The 18,951-nt window shown below is 40.8% G+C and overlaps 1 protein-coding gene across 1 annotated transcript; it reads right to left on the bottom strand.

The window, feature by feature from the left end:
- Window positions 1–7,216: 7,216 nt before the first annotated feature.
- Window positions 7,217–17,940, bottom strand: atp6v1c2 (ATPase H+ transporting V1 subunit C2). Its single transcript, XM_085441046.1, has 14 exons — window positions 17,836–17,940; window positions 17,488–17,659; window positions 17,035–17,102; window positions 13,644–13,726; window positions 13,367–13,429; window positions 13,108–13,202; window positions 11,952–12,043; window positions 11,753–11,848; window positions 11,603–11,671; window positions 10,087–10,179; window positions 9,908–9,995; window positions 9,734–9,831; window positions 9,530–9,653; window positions 7,217–7,729 (listed from the first exon to the last, which is right to left on the bottom strand). Exons 2-14 carry the CDS (start codon window positions 17,617–17,619, stop codon window positions 7,640–7,642), a joined length of 1,191 nt encoding a protein of 396 aa, XP_085297172.1. The 5' UTR covers window positions 17,620–17,659; window positions 17,836–17,940; the 3' UTR covers window positions 7,217–7,639.
- Between the last annotated feature and the right edge of the window lie 1,011 nt (window positions 17,941–18,951).

The raw sequence follows: 18,951 nt of genomic DNA, 5'->3' as shown, positions 1-18,951 counted from the left end.
CAATTAATTAATCAATAACAAAAAACAGTATCTTCCATAGGTGAGGTCTGCTAGTGGACTCGTATCCATTGGAGTAACTTTGCGGTTGAGTTTTTTCCTTTTCCTTAGTATAAGTTACACTGTGCACGTAAACTCCAAATCTCAGTTTCAGAAGCTGGTAAGTCCTTACTCTGATTACAAGGTGCCAACATGAGCTGAGGTTATTGCGGTGCCTGCAGGTGATTCTTGGTTTCTGTTGTATGTGTATAGGTTTTACCTTCCCTGTGCTCATGAGTGTTTTCCTTTTACAGGTGTAAACCAAAAGCAGGAGACTTCTCTATTTCAAATTTTAGCTACTTGTGTGCTGTTTTGTATTTTTACTTCTCTTCACTGTTCTTTTTTCATCCTTGATATTGTTTCAGTTGAGTTTACCCACACCTTATTATCCCACTTCCTGGCGTGTACGTATACATATAGACTGTGTGTTCTCTTTCAGTAAGGATGTCATCTAATCTTTCTCCCTTTCCAATCTTTCCTGTGTTTAGTTTATTTGGTTAGTTTATTGGAGTTTTTATTCCCTCCAACTGTGCAGTGCTTTTGGCTTTCTATATTTTCTCATTGCAGATTTTTCTTTGGTGTAATCTGACTCAAGCTTCACACTGGTCCACATAAAACACCATATAAGAATCCAAGGCCAAACAAGAATTAGTCATAAGTTCAACAGTAAAAAAAAAGTAAGCATTTGACAAAACTATATTTTCTTCTTTGGTGTGCTGTTAATCATCTTACAAAACCTGAAATGCAGCTTGTGACCCTTGTGAGCTCATGTTAGGAACCCCTGAAGTAAACTAGTACTGCTATATACTACTAGTGGTACAAAGAGTATTTTCATCCAGTTAGCAACATGTTTAGATGATATTTTTTTCTTCTTATTAACACATTAAATACATGCAAAGGTCCTCTTTATTATCACTACTGCAGAGGTGCATGCTGCTGTAGTATGCTTACAATTATGACAAACTTCATATTTAATCCACACTGTGAATGTTTACCTTCTCATACCTGTTGCAGCACAAAATTTACCTTCTGCATCACAGACGATACTGAGTCCCCAAACGTAATCTTGTAATAGGCAACACATGGATCAGATATTATTTATATCAGAGGAAAAACTTGTGGGCGTGCATACTGCTAAATGCAACCAGATGCATTAGGATATCTTGGCATCTTAGCAATTGCTGGCATATTGCATTTCACATATTTGCTACTGGGGCATATGAAATCTTAGTAAACCATACAAAATCAATCAACATACTAAACAGAATGATAGTATTGGAAAATGCACCACTGGTCTCCAGCTGTTGAGCAGAGTTGGCTGCAGATGTCTGTTAAGCACTTGATCACAGCCCACCTTAAAGCCTAAGAAAACCGAATTACGGTAGTGTTTTTCCACACGCTGCATGTTGTTATTGCAAAAATGTCAGTACTGCTTTAATTGGCAACACCACCTGGTGATTGTACAGACTATAAAAAATATACTGGCTAATTAAAAAAAAAAAACTGATTAGAAATTTTACTCTGAATATTGACCGCTCTACCTACTGAGCTATCCCTGCCCGTGGGTTGTTACAACATGGTGACTACTTTCAAAGTGAACCTGTTTTGCTTTTCTTTATTGTTTTTAGATACATGTACAGTTCCAGTAGTGGATATTCATAGTGAATGGCAAAAGGAGCTCTTTTCTCACCCTTGTATTTGTGTGATATCACTGAGGGGAAATTCCAAATATGGTCATTTCAGGCACACAGATCTGGCTCTGAACACAGCAGCCTCACTCACCTGCTCTCAAAGTTTCTATTTATGAAAGGCAACGAGTGAGAAAAAAGATGGTTTAAAAGGGGGGAGTTGTAAAGGGGGGAGGATCTAAGAAGCTGCACCAAGGCCTGATATAGCATAGGTGTGAACTGTGAATCATGCAAAAGTACTTTATTTCACTAGCTGGGCCCACGTCGTCATTTTAGGTTTGACAGCGTTTTAGTAGGTAAAGGTGAATGCTTGGACATGAATTGAGCTGCGGTTTGGGGAAGGCCTTGAAGGGGACTGGCGACGGCTCCTGGGCCTGGCAGATCCCCAAAGAAGGCACCCCCTAGAAGCAGTAACAACTGTGCGATACGAAGGTCGAAGACGTCAGCGGAATAATTTGATTTTTCGATTCGACTTATTTATACAGCACCGGGGTGCTTAGCTGGTTAATTACTTCAGATAAGTTAGCAATAACGACTGAGCTGATTTCTGAATTAACAGAAGTGACAGCACCAGCTCGGGAAGAGTTAATGAATTGAAAGTATGGGCTCAAAATGTGGTCATAAATATTTTGTACTTGTAAAAAAGATTTGTATGTGTAAAAAAGATTTGTGTGTGCGTAAAAAAGATTTGTATATGTAAAAAAGAATTTGTGTGTGCGTAAAAAAGATTTGTATGTGTAAAAAAGAATTTGTGTATGTGTAAAAAAGATTTGTGTGTGTGTAAAAAAGATTTGTATGTGTAAAAAAGATTTGTATGTGTAAAAAAGATTTGTGTGTGCGTAAAAAAGATTTGTATGTGTAAAAAAGATTTGTGTGTGCGTAAAAAAGATTTGTGTGTGGACTTAGAAAAAAAAACCCTGCAAGTTACAAGTAAGGATTTTTGACCCTATTTTTCTTCCCTTCATCTGATTGGTCAATGTCATGTCAATCACAAATGTAACAATCCAATCAGAGAACAGATGGGTTTGGCTGTCGGAGGGGCGCTTTTTTGAACTGCAGGTCCTTGAAGGGTGATACCGTTTGAAGCTGGAGGATCGCTATATAAATATCCGATAGCAGCTAGGTCCCCTAACTTTCAGTAGCTGTTGAAAGGAAAAGGTTGTGGTATATCAGTGGTTAGAAATAACATTATTGCTTTAGGATTAGTTTAAAAAAAAGTCAGGGCTGACCCAGGACCATTGCTGTGAGTCACAGTGCACAGCATAAAAGTCCTTTCACATCGGACGCAGGATGTGCTGCTAATGCTAACTGCTAACTAAAAGCAAAGGATCCAGAATTTGTTACGCTGGCTGCTGGGCTCTGTGGGTTTTTGCAGCAGCTCTACCTGTACTAGATGCACCTGCTCCTTGTCGTTTTTATCTCTGACTTTATGTCCTCTACAAGAGTTTGTTTTTTTTGCTAGTTCTTCAAATGTTCAATAAAAACATGTATGCTAATTCATAACGAAGAAAGCTTTGTAATAAAGACTGTCATTTCCAAAACACTGCCCGCCCCCACCCCGCGGTCCGCAGCGCTGTTGAAAAGGCTGTGGAAGTCCCTGTATTAAACACATAGACCTGTGACATAAAAATCACCAAACTCGGACGACCACAGACTGTTTTCCTTCGTGGTGATGAAGGAAAACGCTGGGTTGGCATGTAAAAGGGCATTTATTCCCTTCAAAGACCTGCAGTTCAAAAAAAGCGCCCCTCGACAGCCAAACCCATCTGTTCTCTGATTGGATTGTTACATTTGTGATTGACATGACATTGACCAATCAGATGAAGGGAAGAAAAATAGGGTCAAAAATCCGTACTTGTAACTTGCAGGGGTTTTTTTTCTAAGTCCACACACAAATCTTTTTTACGCACACACAAATCTTTTTTACGCACACACAAATTCTTTTTACACATACAAATATTTTTTACACATACAAATCTTTTTTACGCACACACAAATCTTTTTTACACATACAAATCTTTTTTACAAGTACAAAATATTTATGACCACATTTTGAGCCCATATGAAAGACTGATTAGAGGAAAATAATCCGTATAATAATAACCCCCAAAATCGTCCGAGACCAGAGTGCGAGTCCACTGGACTTCGTGGGAGATGATAAGCCGTTCAGACGCAGTCAGAACTGTGAGTCGACTTAGAGAGCAGTCTCGAATGATTGTGTCGAGGGTGAATGCCTGATGATGCTAGTGAAAGCACATGAGAAATGAAGGGACGCCATGAAGAATTATGTGCACGACGCAGTTTGGATGTCTTAAAAGGAGCAATAGAGGACAGAACCTGGCATCTCGGTACCACGAAGGTTCACCTTTCCTTTGCTAAGGCAGGAAAGATGGCAGCGAAACTGGCATTGCGGTGCAGAAAGCATGCTGCTGCATTTGCGAATGAGGGATAAAGAGAGAACCTGGCATCTCGGTGCCAGAAGGGTTTACTACTGCTTTGCAATAACGGATGCAGAGAAACTGGCAACGTGGTGGAAGAAGATTGCTGCTGTGATTACGAATGATGGATATAGAAGGAACCAGCTTGAAGGATTCTCTAGCCATGATGGATGGACAGGAACTGGCAACTCAGGGGTAAGAAGCTTGTCACTGCGGTTTGCACATGGCAGATATAGCAAGAACCTAACACCACTGTGCTAGAAGGGTTTGCTGCTGCTTGCAATGATAGAAGCGGAGAAACTGGCAGTTCGGTAGTAGGGAAGCTAGATGCTGCATGCAAATGGGGGATGAAGAAAAACCTGGCAACCTGGTGCCTTTTTATTTATTTGTCTATGCAGACAACTGCCAATCCGATGGTAGAAAAGCTGCTGCTGCTTTCGCGAATGAGGGATAAAGGAACCTGGCAACCCGGTGCCGACATTTGCTATGGAGTTTAGCCGAGGAGGGAAGAGGCAGTGAACCTTGAAACTCTGTGCCCGAAGCATGCTGCATTTGCTACGGAGGGAAGGAGTACTGGCAACTCTGTGCCCTTTTTTCCCCCCTTAACTATGCTGAGAAACTGGCAACCCGATGGTCGAAAAGCTTGCTGCTGCTTTTGCGAACGAAGGAGAAAGGAACTTGGCAACCCGGTGCAGAAATTTGCGAAGGATGGATGGGTGGCTGAGAACCTGGCAACCCGGTGCCAAGGTTTGTTGCAGAGTTTTGCAGATGAGAGGTTGGGAACCTGGCCACTCAGTGCTGACGTTTGCTGCAGAGTTTAGGTTGGGAACCTGGCAACTCTGTGCCAGGTTTGTTGCAGAATTTTGTGGAGGAGGGATGAGCGGCTGAGAGGCTGGCAACCCAGTGCGATGTTTGCTGCAGAGTTTAGCAGAAGAGGGTTGAGTGGCCGAGAACCTGTAGCAGAGGAGGGATGAGTAGCCGAGAACCTGTAGCAGAGGAGGGATGAGTGGCCGAGAACCTGTAGCAGAGGAGGGATGAGTGGCCGAGAACCTGGCAACTCGGTGCCAACATTTGCTGCAGAGTTCAGCAGATGAGAGTTTGGGAACCTGGCAACTCGGTGCCAAGGTTTGCTGCAAAGTTTAGCAGAGGAGGGATGAGTGGCTGCAAACCTGGCAACTCGTTGCCCACGTTTGCTGCGGAGTGTGTGTGTGTGTGTGTGTGTGTGTGTGTGTGTGTGTGTGTGTGTTCTTTCCTGAGAAACTGGCAATTAAGTGGTAGGCAGCTTGCTGCTGCGTTTGCGAATGGCGGACAGGGAAGAACTGGGCAACCCAGTGCCAACTTGGATGAGCATTTAGCAAAAGGAGGGATGGAAACATCACGACGATGGAGAACAGTTGAGAGTATGGCGCTAGCGACAGATTTCCAGCTTGCATTAAATGGTGTTAGTGGGAACGAGAACAGAGCTGAGCTTCCCCCTGCTACCTGGCGCTGGCGGGTTGGTGGAGCTGTTGGAGCTGCGATTTGTTTGGAAGCGTGGATTCGGCGCTGGTGGCTAACTCGCCCGGCCTGTGACCCGTTTCGGAGCAACATGAGAGGAGCTGTGAGTTCTGCTGGCGGGCGACTTCGCTGGTTTTCGCTGAAGTGGCGGGCGGCCGGAGTTACTTCATGACTGGATTTAGCGGAGATAAACCGACTGGATGGATGGATGTAGCAGACCGTATGTAGGGTGGCGAGAAAACTGCTAGAAGGTCCTCAGCATTCGGTTTTTTGGAAGCGCCGCCGGAGGAAAAGCGATGGATGCCGAGCTTGAGTAGTTATTAACGTAAAATTACATTACTCCTAAGAGATGAGCTGTTTTTAAAGGTATTCGCCAAGAATGGACCCTGTTTGCACGTAAACGACAATGAACAGTTTGCTGAACTGGGGGGAACCTATCCGGTTGTTCAGTCTGACGTCACTAGCCGTGTCTGGGTCTAAACTCCGCTGCAGGTCCATATATCAAACGATCACTATGGCATTACTGAGAGTTGAAAAACTGTCTAAAGTCTTCATCTTTAATAAAATGATCAGCGTTCTGCTCTGCCAGGTGTAACAATTGAGTTTAACATCCAGGCATCCATGAAAACGGAATTTATGACATTTAACGGAGTTAGAAGTTAGCAGGGAGATAGCTCGCTAGCGTCTATCTAAATACAATATAGCATGTCCTGACTGCGGGGTTTTGGAAACAAATTAAAACGTACAGCTCTGTTATCACTTCCAACATAAATGAAGACAGAAAGCTAAACAGCAGTGACGTTTATAGGGTTACTGAAGTTTGGCTAGCTGGTATATAATGATGTGCTACGTGACCGCTAGCGACACAGCTATGTTAGCATAATATAAACAAGCTAACTTTTTTCCCACTCGATAAAAGTTACCGTGAGTGTTCTCGGTGGTCAGGAACAAATGTAATCGCATGGCAGGATGCTGTAAAAGGACCAAACTTCAGCCAGGAGAACAACTGAGATAATCCATCCACAATACGAGGTTAGTCATTCATATACTGCTGCATGGGCTGGGCTGTAGTTACATCCTAAGGTTTTAAAAACTGAGCTTAAATAAATGATTAGCGGTAATAAAAGCCGAGGGAGGTCAACAGTGATCACTGACTGTTTTAGGAGCTTTTTGAGATCAAATAGAAGAAAATACATAACATTAAACATGTTAACAACACAAAAGCCATATTAAACGCAGACTACTTTAGACCCGGAAGTAGGATTCGTCGCGTCATCACTGAACAACCGGATATATAGATGACAACCGGAAGGAGCGTGTTTGGAGGCGTGGTCCCGCTCCTGAAATTCCGATACATAATCTCCAGAATCCAGAAAAACACTATGGAGTTGAAAATTAGCAGAACGGCCCCACTTTAAGATTTTGAGACTTGCAACACATGAACATTCTGATCTAAATTGGGTCACAAGTGATGTTTTTATACAGATTCATGAATCCATTCTCTGGATAATGCATTTCTAAATGTACTAGGCTGTCTTGCAGAATAACAGGCAATGGTGAATGAAGAAATCCATTTTATTTGTGCAAGCTGTAAGATTTCTAGAAATAATGTGCTCACCTAAAATGTTTGAAACCGACATTAATATTTACAGTACATATAGTTTTAAAATGAATCCCTGAAAAAAAAATCCCTCTGATATTACACATATTTTAAGGTTTTCCACAATTCCATGTGCAGCACATGACAAACACAGGACACGTGCAGCTTGCTTTGTGGTGAAGACAACCCAAGGATTATTTACACCTTCCTGTATTTACACCTTACATCTTTCTCCTTTAAGGGAAATGTTGAAAACAATATATTTATATTCTCCGGTTTTATTTTAGCCATCGGGGTCTTTATGTTTCTGGCTGTGAGTGACTGAATGGGAACAAACCACAGCTTGTGGGTGCTTGCTCTTTCAGTCTTGCTGTTGACAGCTAGCTGATGTCCAACACGTTGGTGCTGATATGAAAGCAGATGTAGGAGAAGTACTCCTGCTGACAGAGTCCTGGGATGTCACAGCTCACCTGTTTGCAGATCAGACACAGAAAACAGTCACGCACACACTGAACCAGCAGCAGTGTTTCACTAAATTCAGCTTGAGTTTGTATGTTTTTATTATTTCCTTTTTCTCTCTGTTGTCTCGAAGGTCACGAGTGAACTTGACTGAGAGATATGTTATTTCCTGCTGACTGCTGACAGGTTCTTCCTCACTCAGACATCAACAATCTGGGAAAGCACTTCACTTGTTGGTCTGTCACTGGTCTTATATAACGATACAATTTTACCCAATAAACTATTTGCAATAATTCTGTCATGTTCTTGGGTCTTTTGCCGTTTTTTGGTCATTTGGGTTCTGCTGTTGTTAAATATCTTCAGTTTATTTCTTAGTTTGTTCCCGTGTTTAGTTACTTCCTGTTTTATTACTTATTTGTCTCTAGTGCTTTGTATTAAGTTTCACATCCCTTGTCTCGTTGCCTCAGTTGGGTTCAGCTGTCCTCCCAGGTGTCTCTTGTTTGCATTAATCACCTTGTATCCATATTCCTTCAATTTGTGTGGGGTCTTCGTTTTGTTCTCCCTCATGGTTCTGTGTGTGGCCCTGCTCTGTTTCACTAGTTATTGGATTTCTCATTCCTGTCCAGCTTTTATTTTCTATTTTGTATGAGTGCAGCATTAAACCTGTGTTTGACTTTATTCCTGTCTCCTGTGTTTCTGCATTTGCATCCAAATCCTGCCTGCAGCAGATGCACATCATGCACAATTAATTTGTGAAAACATTTAGCTTTAAGTTATTTGTTGTTGCTTGAGTCTTGATTTCAAAATGTTTAATATTTTTAACCTAAAAAAACCAAAAAAAAAAACAGGCTACATGAAAAGGTTCAGGTAAAAATTTACATTTTACATCACCAAGCAGCAAAATAACTGTGCACATTGAGGAAAGTGCTTACAGTCAAACCCAGAGAAGTAAAAGCTGTTACAACAGTTAAAAGGGGTCCAAGAGTACACTACGAATGTTCCACTGTTCAAAAATGAAATCTCATACTTCTGTCTGTGCTACTTTTGTAGAAACACTCTTATTTAAAAAGTAAACTACAGCAAGTTTCCAATCAAATTAAATAGCAAATAATTCAACTGTTATGAGATTGCATATTGTTGAAAAAAATAAGGTTTGAAATTTTTAAATAATGTCTACCTGCAAAAAGCTCATTTTTAGTTTATCAGGATTAGTTCAGGCAGGCCATCAAGTCGAGCACTCCCAGCAAATGAGCTCATCTGTAACACAGTGCAGATCAGATTCTCCTACGTATCTATTTGATAAGCTGATTTAACCTGGCCACAGTTGTTGTGAGCCACCTTGCTGCCTAACTCTACCCAAACTCATAATTTTGAGGCTCTGTTTGATTTACTGAGTCACACAAAAGCTTCACTTGGATACACCATGTTTCCCATTAGTGTTAACAGTTTTTTTTAAAGAACAACATTAAGGTGGACATTTCATCTTTTACTAAGGAAAGTATCATGGGTATGTTTGCAAAAGACAACACAATGAATACCGTACAAAATGGCCCAGATCATTCCTTCCACTAATTTTCAGATATCTGTGTCTGTGTGATAAATCTATGTAGCACACAACTGACGAGGCCAGCATTAGATGACAACTTCATGCTTTCATCCATATATGGTCCCTCCCAGCTTCAACAAACAAGATGTTGTCAGTTAAATCCCTCAATTTGTGGCTTTTCCAACTAATGTTGGTGCATCCATCTTCTGTATGTCTGTGCTTTACATTACTATAATGACAACATTATAACACTATGGCTTCTTACATCAGTAATGCTGGCGGTGGGGTCCAGATGCACAAACAGTGAAGCGAGTTCTTCTTTGAGTTTCTTCGAGTGCTTCCTGTCAGTCTGCAGTAGAAGAGCCTGATAATTCACAGGTAACCCATACCTGAAAGGCAATATCATCACATGAATCAATCGCGAGCCTTCTTCACGAAAAAAAAATCATCACTGTCATCAGGTGCCGACCTCAGGACTGATTCCACAAACACCCGCAATGCTTTCAAGTGAATCCAGGCAACAAACACTTCACTGAAATTCACCTTCAGCCAGCGTACAAAGATTCCCTGTGAAAGAGAGAAGCGCATTAATAAAACATAAAAAAAAAAAACCTTCAGAGAGTGTGTGTAATGTTTGACTCACATATTGCTCCTTTTTGTGAAAACTAAGCTGCATAATCTCCCGCTGTTTCTGCTCCTCCAGATCAAAGCTGTAGTCCCGCACAAAGAACCTGTGTGGACCAGAGGCTACACTTTGGTAATTCAAACAGACAACACAGATTTGACTATATTGGGTGTTTTCTGTCACACCATCCTGCTTACTTGCTTTCCTGGGCTTTGGCTTTGAATTCACACACAGCTCTTTTGAAAAGTGTCACTGAGAAGACTCCCCCCTCTCCGTTCTCATACAGCTTCCTGACAGTCACATAAGACAACAATAGAAAAGATGTAGCAACAAGGTAAAAGACAACAAGGAGTAAGTCAAGTAGTGTTTACTTGCATTTGAACTTATTGCTGCAGGTTCATTTCAAGTCTGTGTTTATTAAGCCAATATAAAGCGCCTTGAAGCAACTGTTGGCGCTATATAAATAACGCTGAATTGAATTATATGGAATTTGTCATGAGTCCTTAACAGACTGATCACAATGTAATAGCAGGTTGATAGGATTTACATGGGCAAAATCAGGTTCACTGTAAGAAAAACACTCATCGGCCACTTTGTTAGGTAAACCAAGTAGTAGGGTCAGAATTTGGCATAAACAACATGAAAGCATGGATCCATCTTGCATTGTCATCAGGCTTGTGGTGGTGGTGTAATGGTGTGGGGGATATTATCTTGGCAAACTAACTGAGTATCATCTGAACACCTGTTGCTGACCATGTCCATTGCTTTATGACCACAGTGTACCCATCTGCTGATGGCTGCTTCCAATGCTTGCATGACAGTGAGTTCACTGTACTCAAATGGCCTCCACAGTCACCAGATTTCAATCAAATAGAGCACCTTTGGGATGCAGTGGAATGAGGTTTTGCATCATGGATGTTAGCTGACAAATCTGACGCATGTGCGTGATGCTGTCCTGTCAATATGGACCAAAATCTCTGAGAAATGTTTCCAGCATTTTGCTGAATCTACACCAGTACAACAAGTTGTACCTAATATAGTGGCCAGTAAGTGTATGAATGTTACAAAAACTAAGATGGAATGTGGAGTGTTATTTTCTAGAAGTTAAACAATTATCAATTTAGCTGTCTAGGCCTTATACTGACAAAAGGGTCTTACAAGTGATAAGTAGATTTCTTGGATCAGGGGTGCCTCCAAGGGGGGCAAAGGGGGCACTGGCCACCTCCCAAAATTTGCTGGCCCCCCCAGTGGCTCTTCCTGGCAAGATTGTCCTATGTTGGTAACAATTTTAACAAACATGAGCACAAGTGATAGGAAGACACCCTACATTGAGTTGAAACATTAACTTGCGATTTATTTATGCATATACAATTTTTGTCATTGGTATTGTGTCACTTGGTATGACCCTCACAATTTCCCCTTCCTGTTTTGGATGAAATTATTTTTTTTATAGAAATTGGATTATTTCCTGCACGTCAGCTATGACAAAGTTATTTTTTTCATGTCAACTTTAACATTTTACTTGTCAAAAAAGACATTTTCTTTTCGCTGCTGCAGATCCAGGCCAAAAGACTCTTACTTTCTGCCGGTAATGAAACACCTGCGGTTACTTAACCTGACCTTTTGGATGCTGAGAGCAGCTACCGGTGCACTTGTACTTGGATCGAGTAGAATTGTTTGTCTCATGGCCAAGAGTGCATAAAGACAGCTCACCTGCTCGACCGCGGAACCACAAATTTTGACAACGACTCGTAACTCCTCTCCCATTGCGAGTAGCTCCCTCTGTGACCAGAAAATATGCAGAAACAAACATTTTAATATTAAGACTATCCCAGAAAAACATAGTCATGTTGTGTCACTGACCGGGCCACCACTACCAGCAGAGTGGTGAGGTACTCTGAGACCACCAGGTCTTCTTTCCTCACGACATCATTCAGACTGCAAGTTTGTAAATTGCCACTGCAGAGACAGAAATTCCACTTTAGTATGTAGATATGTAAACATGCATATCTATAGATAATGTAGGGATTTATTTCTATTTAATATAACTAATGTTTCTCACTCTAGTTTGTGCTCGAGGTTTTGCAAGCTCGCTTTCACACTGTTGTACGCTGCAGAACGTGATTTTAACTCTGCCTCCACCTGCGAAACTTCCTGAAACACATGCAGGTGTTAAAACTTGGGTAGGCAACATGTTTCTACCATCTGAGAGGGAACTAGAATCATGTAGCTGCTTCAGAATTTGTTTTCAGCCTTTGGAAAAGCTTTGGTTTTTGCCAAACGTCTTTTCAGAGTTTATAATTAGAATAAAGTGTTGGAAATGGTTAAAAACAGAGGACTTTGAAGTGGAGGAACAAAGTCTGAATTAAGTGTGATGTCAAAAATCAGCAGTGACTTGTTCTGGTGGACAGAGCTTAAACAGGAGAAGCTGTAAAAGTAGTGCTCACTTTCAATTTTAGGAGTATTTTTTCTCCCTCGTAGTATTTAGCTTTAACAGCACACACATCAAATATGTAATGCGTTTACTAAATACAGAAACAATTTTAAGACAATGTAACCTGCAAGTTTATCTTTATTCTACTGATGTCAGCGTTAATCTCGTTAAAATGACGTTAACGCCATAACCCCATTAACATGGCAAGTCTCCGTTAGCGAGTTAGCGCATATTGCCCCGTGCGTGGGGCTGCATGGCGTCAACGCATTAGTGTGGTTAGCTCGTTAATGTGTTAGCTGACAGCACTACTTTATTCATTTTAAATGTAACTGAATGTAGTGAAATTACAATCTAGTAGTACAATCTAGTTTACTCTGCCATTAGTAGGATTTCTGTGACACACTGTGTAAAGAGTTGTTCAATATCTAGTGTAACTCTGGCTTGAAAATATGAAAATGTAAGAGTTTGTTGTGATGATCGTTAGCTGTGGTTTATTTATAGCCTCGTGTTGGGATTTTACTACTGCTTTTATGCTTCAAATATCAGAAAAGTGAGTCAGTTAATTAAGATTATGAATAAAATATGTAAGTAACTTCTAATGTAAACATTTTATAACATCGCCCAGTCATATAAAACTGCATATGAAGGTATGCTAACAGGTAAATATGTTAGCATGTGAACTGTGACTTTGCTGTGTTTTTTGTGTCTTGACAAGAGTTTAGTTATAAATTGCTGTCATATTTATGTCATTAATTATCATCCCCACTTTTTTATGATGTTGTACCTTGTTGATGATTTCTGCCAGACTGGAGAGAGTTAGAGATGTAGGATATTTTGCTTTGTCCCACTGAAACTTGATCATGAAGTTCATCAAGTCAACTAAGAGAGAGGAAAAAACACAAGTTGTGTATCCAAATGACACAACTTTAAACACACCTAGGGTTTGGTATGTCTTTAAAAAAAAATCAAGCAGATACTACAGATGTGGTTTATAATAGGAGTCACACAGAACTGCACTCCAGCTCAAAGAGCAGATAAAATACCCCTCAGAGACTTGAGGTAAGCTTTCAGGGGTGACAGGGCTGCTCTCTGGTTCTTGCTGTGGTCTGATGGGGGGAGAGTAATCAGACATGCTGGTTAGCCTGGTCTGCTGTTGTTCTCTCCTACAGCCTGCAAGCATTAGTCTACAGTAAAAGCATCAGGCCTTTAATGGAGTTTTTCAGTAGCTGTTAGTCTTAATAGCAGTGTGTATGTGGCCTGTATCCAGTTTCTCTATGAGATAATTAACACTCTCAGCGTGTGTGTTTGTGTGTGACTCACCTCCATTGGCCAAAGCATTTTCCAGCACTTTGTCACTAGACTCCAGCACCTCCTTCATACACTGGCATGTTTTTTTGATCACACTGACCAGGCGACAGGAGAAACACCATCATTACACAGTGTTTATATGTTTTGCATAAAGTTCCTGCACAATGAACTGCTGATGTAGAAACATCTCAGACTGAAGAAAAAGTAAGGAATAAAACTAAAGAAATCTTTTTGCATTAAAGACTTCCCCTGATGCTCTGCTTGCTTGCTTGCCTAACTTGTCTCTGTGCAGATCTCTACACTGTCCAGAGCTCCTCAAGTGTGACGTAACTGTTTTCTGTCCTTGGTTTGCCTGTTGCCTGTTTTCAAGCCTCTTATATAGTTTCGCAAGTGTACCAGTTGCTCGAGTGAGCTCGGTTTTAGCAATGATTTTGCTCACTTAGCTTAGTTTTTCATAAATCTTGCTGAGGTGTTTCAAGGACACCTGCTTGCTTGCCTATACAGTGGGGCAAAAAAGTATTTAGTCAGCCACCAATTGTGCAAGTTCCCCCACTTAAAATGATGACAGAGGTCAGTAATTTGCACCAGAGGTACACTTCAACTGTGAGAGAGAATGTGAAAAAAAAATCCATGAATTCACATGGTAGGATTTGTAAAGAATTTATTCGTAAATTAGGGTGGAAAATAAGTATTTGGTCACCTCAAACAAGGAAAATCTCTGGCTCTCACAGACCTGTAACGTCTTCTGTAAGAAGCTTTTCTGTCCCCCACTCGTTACCTGTATGAATGGCACCTGTTTGAACTCATCATCTGTATAAAAGACACCTGTCCACAGCCTCAAACAGTCAGACTCCAAACTCCGCCATGGCCAAGACCAAAGAGCTTTCGAAGGACACCAGGAAAAGTATTGTAGACCTGCACCAGACTGGGAAGAGTGAATCTACAATAGGCAAGCAGCTTGGTGTGAAAAAATCAACTGTGGGAGCAATCATCAGAAAATGGAAGACATACAAGACCACTGATAATCTCCCTCGATCTGGGGCTCCACGCAAGATCTCATCCCGTGGGGTCAAAATGATCATGAGAACGGTGAGCAAAGATCCCAGAACCACACGGGGGGACCTGGTGAATGACCTGCAGAGAGCTGGGACCAAAGTAACAAAGGTCACCGTCAGTAACACACTACAACGGCAGGGAATCAAATCCCGCAGTGCCAGACGTGTTCCGCTGCTGAAGCCAGTGCATGTCCAGGCCCGTCTGAAGTTTGCCAGAGAGCACATGGATGATACAGCAGAGGATTGGGAGAATGTCATGTGGTCAGATGAAACCAAAGTAGAACTTTTTGGTATAAACTCAACTCGTCGTGTTTGGAGGAAGAAGAATACTGAGTTGCATCCCAAGGACACCATACCTACTGTGAAGCATGGGGGTGGAAACATCATGCTATGGGGCTGTTTTTCTGCCAAGGGGACAGGACGACTGATCCGTGTTAAGGACAGAATGAATGGGGCCATGTAGCGTGAGATTTTGAGCCAAAACCTCCTTCCATCAGTGAGAACTTTGAAGATGAAACGAGGCTGGGTCTTCCAACATGACAATGATCCAAAACACACCGCCCGGGCAACAAAGGAGTGGCTCCGTAAGAAGCATTTGAAAGTCCTGGAGTGGCCTAGCCAGTCTCCAGACCTCAACCCCATAGAAAATCTGTGGCGGGAGTTGAAAGTCCGTGTTGCTCCGCGACAGCCCCAAAACATCACTGCTCTCGAGAAGATCTGCATGGAGGAATGGGCCAAAATACCAGCTACTGTGTGTGCAAACCTGGTAAAGACCTATAGTAAACGTTTGACCTCTGTTATTGCCAACAAAGGTTATGTTACAAAGTATTGAGTTGTATTTTTGTTGTTGACCAAATACTTATTTTCCACCCTGATTTACGAATAAATTCTTTACAAATCCTACCATGTGAATTCATGGATTTTTTTTCACATTCTGTCTCTCACAGTTGAAGTGTACCTCTGGTGCAAATTACTGACCTCTGTCATCATTTTAGGTGGGAGAACTTGCACAATCGGTGGCTGACTAAATACTTTTTTGCCTCACTGTACGTCATATTTCTATTCTTCAGTAAGTCAGAAACAGACCGTCACAGAGAAGTGTTCCTGTTAGATTCTATTATAGATGGCCGTAGTTTCCAGGTCTGGAAAATTAAGCCAAAACGGAAGTGCCTCGCACCTGCATTCTTTCAAATGGCCAGCAAGGCCTGAGTCCACTGGCTGCCAAAAGGCTTCTGGTAGTATAAACGTCTATGGGGGAAAAAGTCCACAACTCTCATCTAAACACTTTCCTGATCAATTGATGGGCTTAATGGCTAGTTTAAAGTCTTTATTTGGTACATAACTGTAATTATTTGAATCAGATAGGAGGGTTATTTATGTTATGAATTCACTGCAAGCAGTAATACACATACAATCACATCCAAATTCTTTCAATGCTTGTGCAACTGTTTAATTAAATGGCAAAATTATGATATCAAAAAAGTCTGGGCTCCACGCTTCATATTAAGACTTCAGTGGATGACATCACCAGGGTCTGTCCATCCATCCATCCTCAGGGTTTTCAGGGTTGCAGATGGCTGCATTTACCAGCAACATAAGTTATGCTTAGTTTTTTACTTAGTGAAGTTCTTTCTTACATTTTCATTGTGCAATTCAACATTTCAACACCTGAAAATACTGACATTCACACCTCTTTGTGTTTTTTTGTTTTGTTTTTTTCCATGTTCTATGTTTTCCATGTAACTCAAACTGCATTTCTTATATTTGAGATTTTACTTTTCAATAGACAAAAACTGATAATTAAATTCTTACTGTTTTCACTAGTAAGATATTAATTACTTAGTAGTGAATTATAGGTTTCATAGTTTTAATTAATGCAACTAGTCTAAAGTATCTGCTGTCATAATTAAAGTTTTGTTATGATTTTCACTTTTCCTAGCATTTAAATCTGTTTTTCTGGCCCATGTCCTGCTTTTCCCAGTTTGTTTCCTTATTTTTTCCAGTCGCATAAGTAAATTTTTAACTTTAGTTGGATTTATGGGGTTCTTTGTGTTTAAGTTCTTACCTTTAATACTCATTTTACTTTAGGGTGAACTGTCTCTTTAAAGTCTGCACTGTGTCAGCTCAAATGCACCAGCAGTGAATTTAAAAGCAGGAGGGAAAACTAACCGATAGCTGCCCCTGACCATCAATTAATCATGGCACAGACTGCACAGGAGCTCAGAATCATTGGGTCTTAATGAGGAACAAAGCCGCACATGAAAATGCAAACATGCGATGATTAATGAGACAAACGTATTCATTAATCAGCAGGAACAGATTGAGAGCAGCACATTCAGCTTTTTTACCTTTCAGCCAGCGTGTCGAGTTTGGAAAGATCATCTGACACGCTGAGCAGACTGTCCAGTACTCCCACCTGAGGTCACGGCACACACAGCACAGTTAATGTTACTGCAACCTGCGTTTAATAAATCTGACTTCATAAGACCCTGCATTTACAATCACTACATCTAAAGCTGCTTAATGTCTGAACTCTTGATGATACGGAAATGCATTTCCTGGAAGACAAGATGCTCATTGATCACGTTGAGTGAAACGATTCAGATGGAAATTTTGCCTCAAACTGTAGAGAGCAACCTGAGCCTTTACCTCTTCATCAGAGAAAGACACCAAACACCATCACTCTCCTGTACTGCTACAAACACAGAGTTAACACACACTCGCGCCACTTACTCTTTGTTTTTGTTAGGGCTGAGACACAATACCATTTTTTTTATCATTCAGATGATGCACATCCTCACCTTAAGATCTGGAATGGAGAACTTGCAGCAGGAGGAGGCCAGGTTGGTTTTGACAATGGTGCGCTTGAGTTTCTCTACACTGGTTAAACTTGTTTTGTCCAGTGGAACAGAAATCAGCCAAAAGTCCGTCATGACTTCCCACAGGTACTGCCTTTGGCACCAAACTGTGATCCTTAGCAGACAAACTTATAATAACATGAACTCTACCACTGAAATATGTAGAGTCTTATTCTAAGGCAGATTTGTAAAATGGCATGATTCACCTGTGCTCAGGATTTTGTTCTTTCAGCTCTTGCCTTGATAATGCAATAAAGGAAAGAGGAACCTCTTTTCAGAGCAGAGGCTTACCTTCAGGTTATCTTCATGACTGTGCTGTGCCTGTCCCTGTGTGAGTGTTGGAGAGTCTGAGCAGCAGCTCCACCTGAGACTGGCTGACAGCCAGCCCACTGTCCTCTGCTGTCTGTCACCAGAAGCAGTTACATCACTCCAGGTGATCTGAGCACAAAACAAAATAGTCGCCATTTTTGTGTGTGTTTGTGTGGATGTGGCTGACTAATATATCGATGAGCGCGAAGAATATAAGTCCAATTCGTAAAGATAAACATAAAGATCTGATTAAAATGAATCGGACGGTTCAAGAATGGTATGATCTTTTTGATGCCAACAAATAATCTCTGTATAATCTCTTGTACGTATTTCTAATTTCACAAAGGAAGTTTGGCTTATATATACAGTGGAGGTAAAAAGCTGAAGTACTTACCAGAAACATAAACAACATCCTCCAAAATGAAGCCAACCGTTATTTACTGCATTACAATAACACTGAAGCAACATTCAAAGTTCCACCCATGATAAGATAAAAGAGGAAAAATATAAGGAAGAGGATATAAAGGCAAGTATTCAAGAGCCTCAGACAATAAACTCACAAATAAACCTCTTCAAGCTCATTTTTAATTTGGACAAAATGCCAATGTTATTAAGAACATTTAAATGATACAGTCCAATTGTATATGTGAAATAGCCCATTAGCCTGAACACTGGAGCGCTGTTAAATAAATGACCCGACCACTTCTGTTCAATGAACATATCACATTTCATTTAGCAAAAATAATAATTTAGATATGTATAATTATAAATGAAAACTATAAGAAGAATAAGAAAAAAAGAATAAGAATAAAATAGTCTACAATATTCAACTGAAATGTGAAATTTTTGGTAGTGCTTAAACTCTTACAAAAACAAAGAGTCCACATTCTGGACTCTTTGCTCTACAGCTAGATTTTTATGAGATTGTACATTTTGGCATTAAAGGAAAAGAAACTCCAGCTAAGGAGCCATAAAAAGCATTTTCATTGATTTAGTTTTCAGCTTCAGACAGAAGTCAACAATATAATCAAGTAGAAATTGAAGGAAACATGGCGATAGCAAAGGGAAATAGGTAAGAAAAGGATGATGGTTTCACAT

This window comes from Copadichromis virginalis, linkage group LG19, assembly GCF_057382275.1.
Source record: "Copadichromis virginalis isolate Kocher_CV1m ecotype Utaka linkage group LG19, C_Virginalis_male_GT1.1, whole genome shotgun sequence".
In the NCBI taxonomy this organism is placed as follows: Eukaryota; Metazoa; Chordata; class Actinopteri; order Cichliformes; family Cichlidae; genus Copadichromis; species Copadichromis virginalis.
Note: the sequence above shows the minus strand (reverse complement) of the source record. Positions and strands in the feature narration are given on the sequence as shown.

What these genes read in the sequence shown, in the direction of transcription:
- atp6v1c2 (XM_085441046.1), bottom strand. Translation starts at nt 17,619, where the DNA reads ATGACGGACTTTTGGCTGATTTCTGTTCCACTGGACAAAACAAGTTTA. An exon ending in CTCGACACGCTGGCTGAAAG is followed by an intron (nt 13,727 to 17,034) that starts GTAAAAAAGCTG and finishes TCGCCTGGTCAG; the next exon opens with TGTGATCAAAAAAACATGCC. An exon ending in CCACCGCCAGCATTACTGAT is followed by an intron (nt 7,730 to 9,529) that starts GTAAGAAGCCAT and finishes ATCTGCAAACAG; the next exon opens with GTGAGCTGTGACATCCCAGG.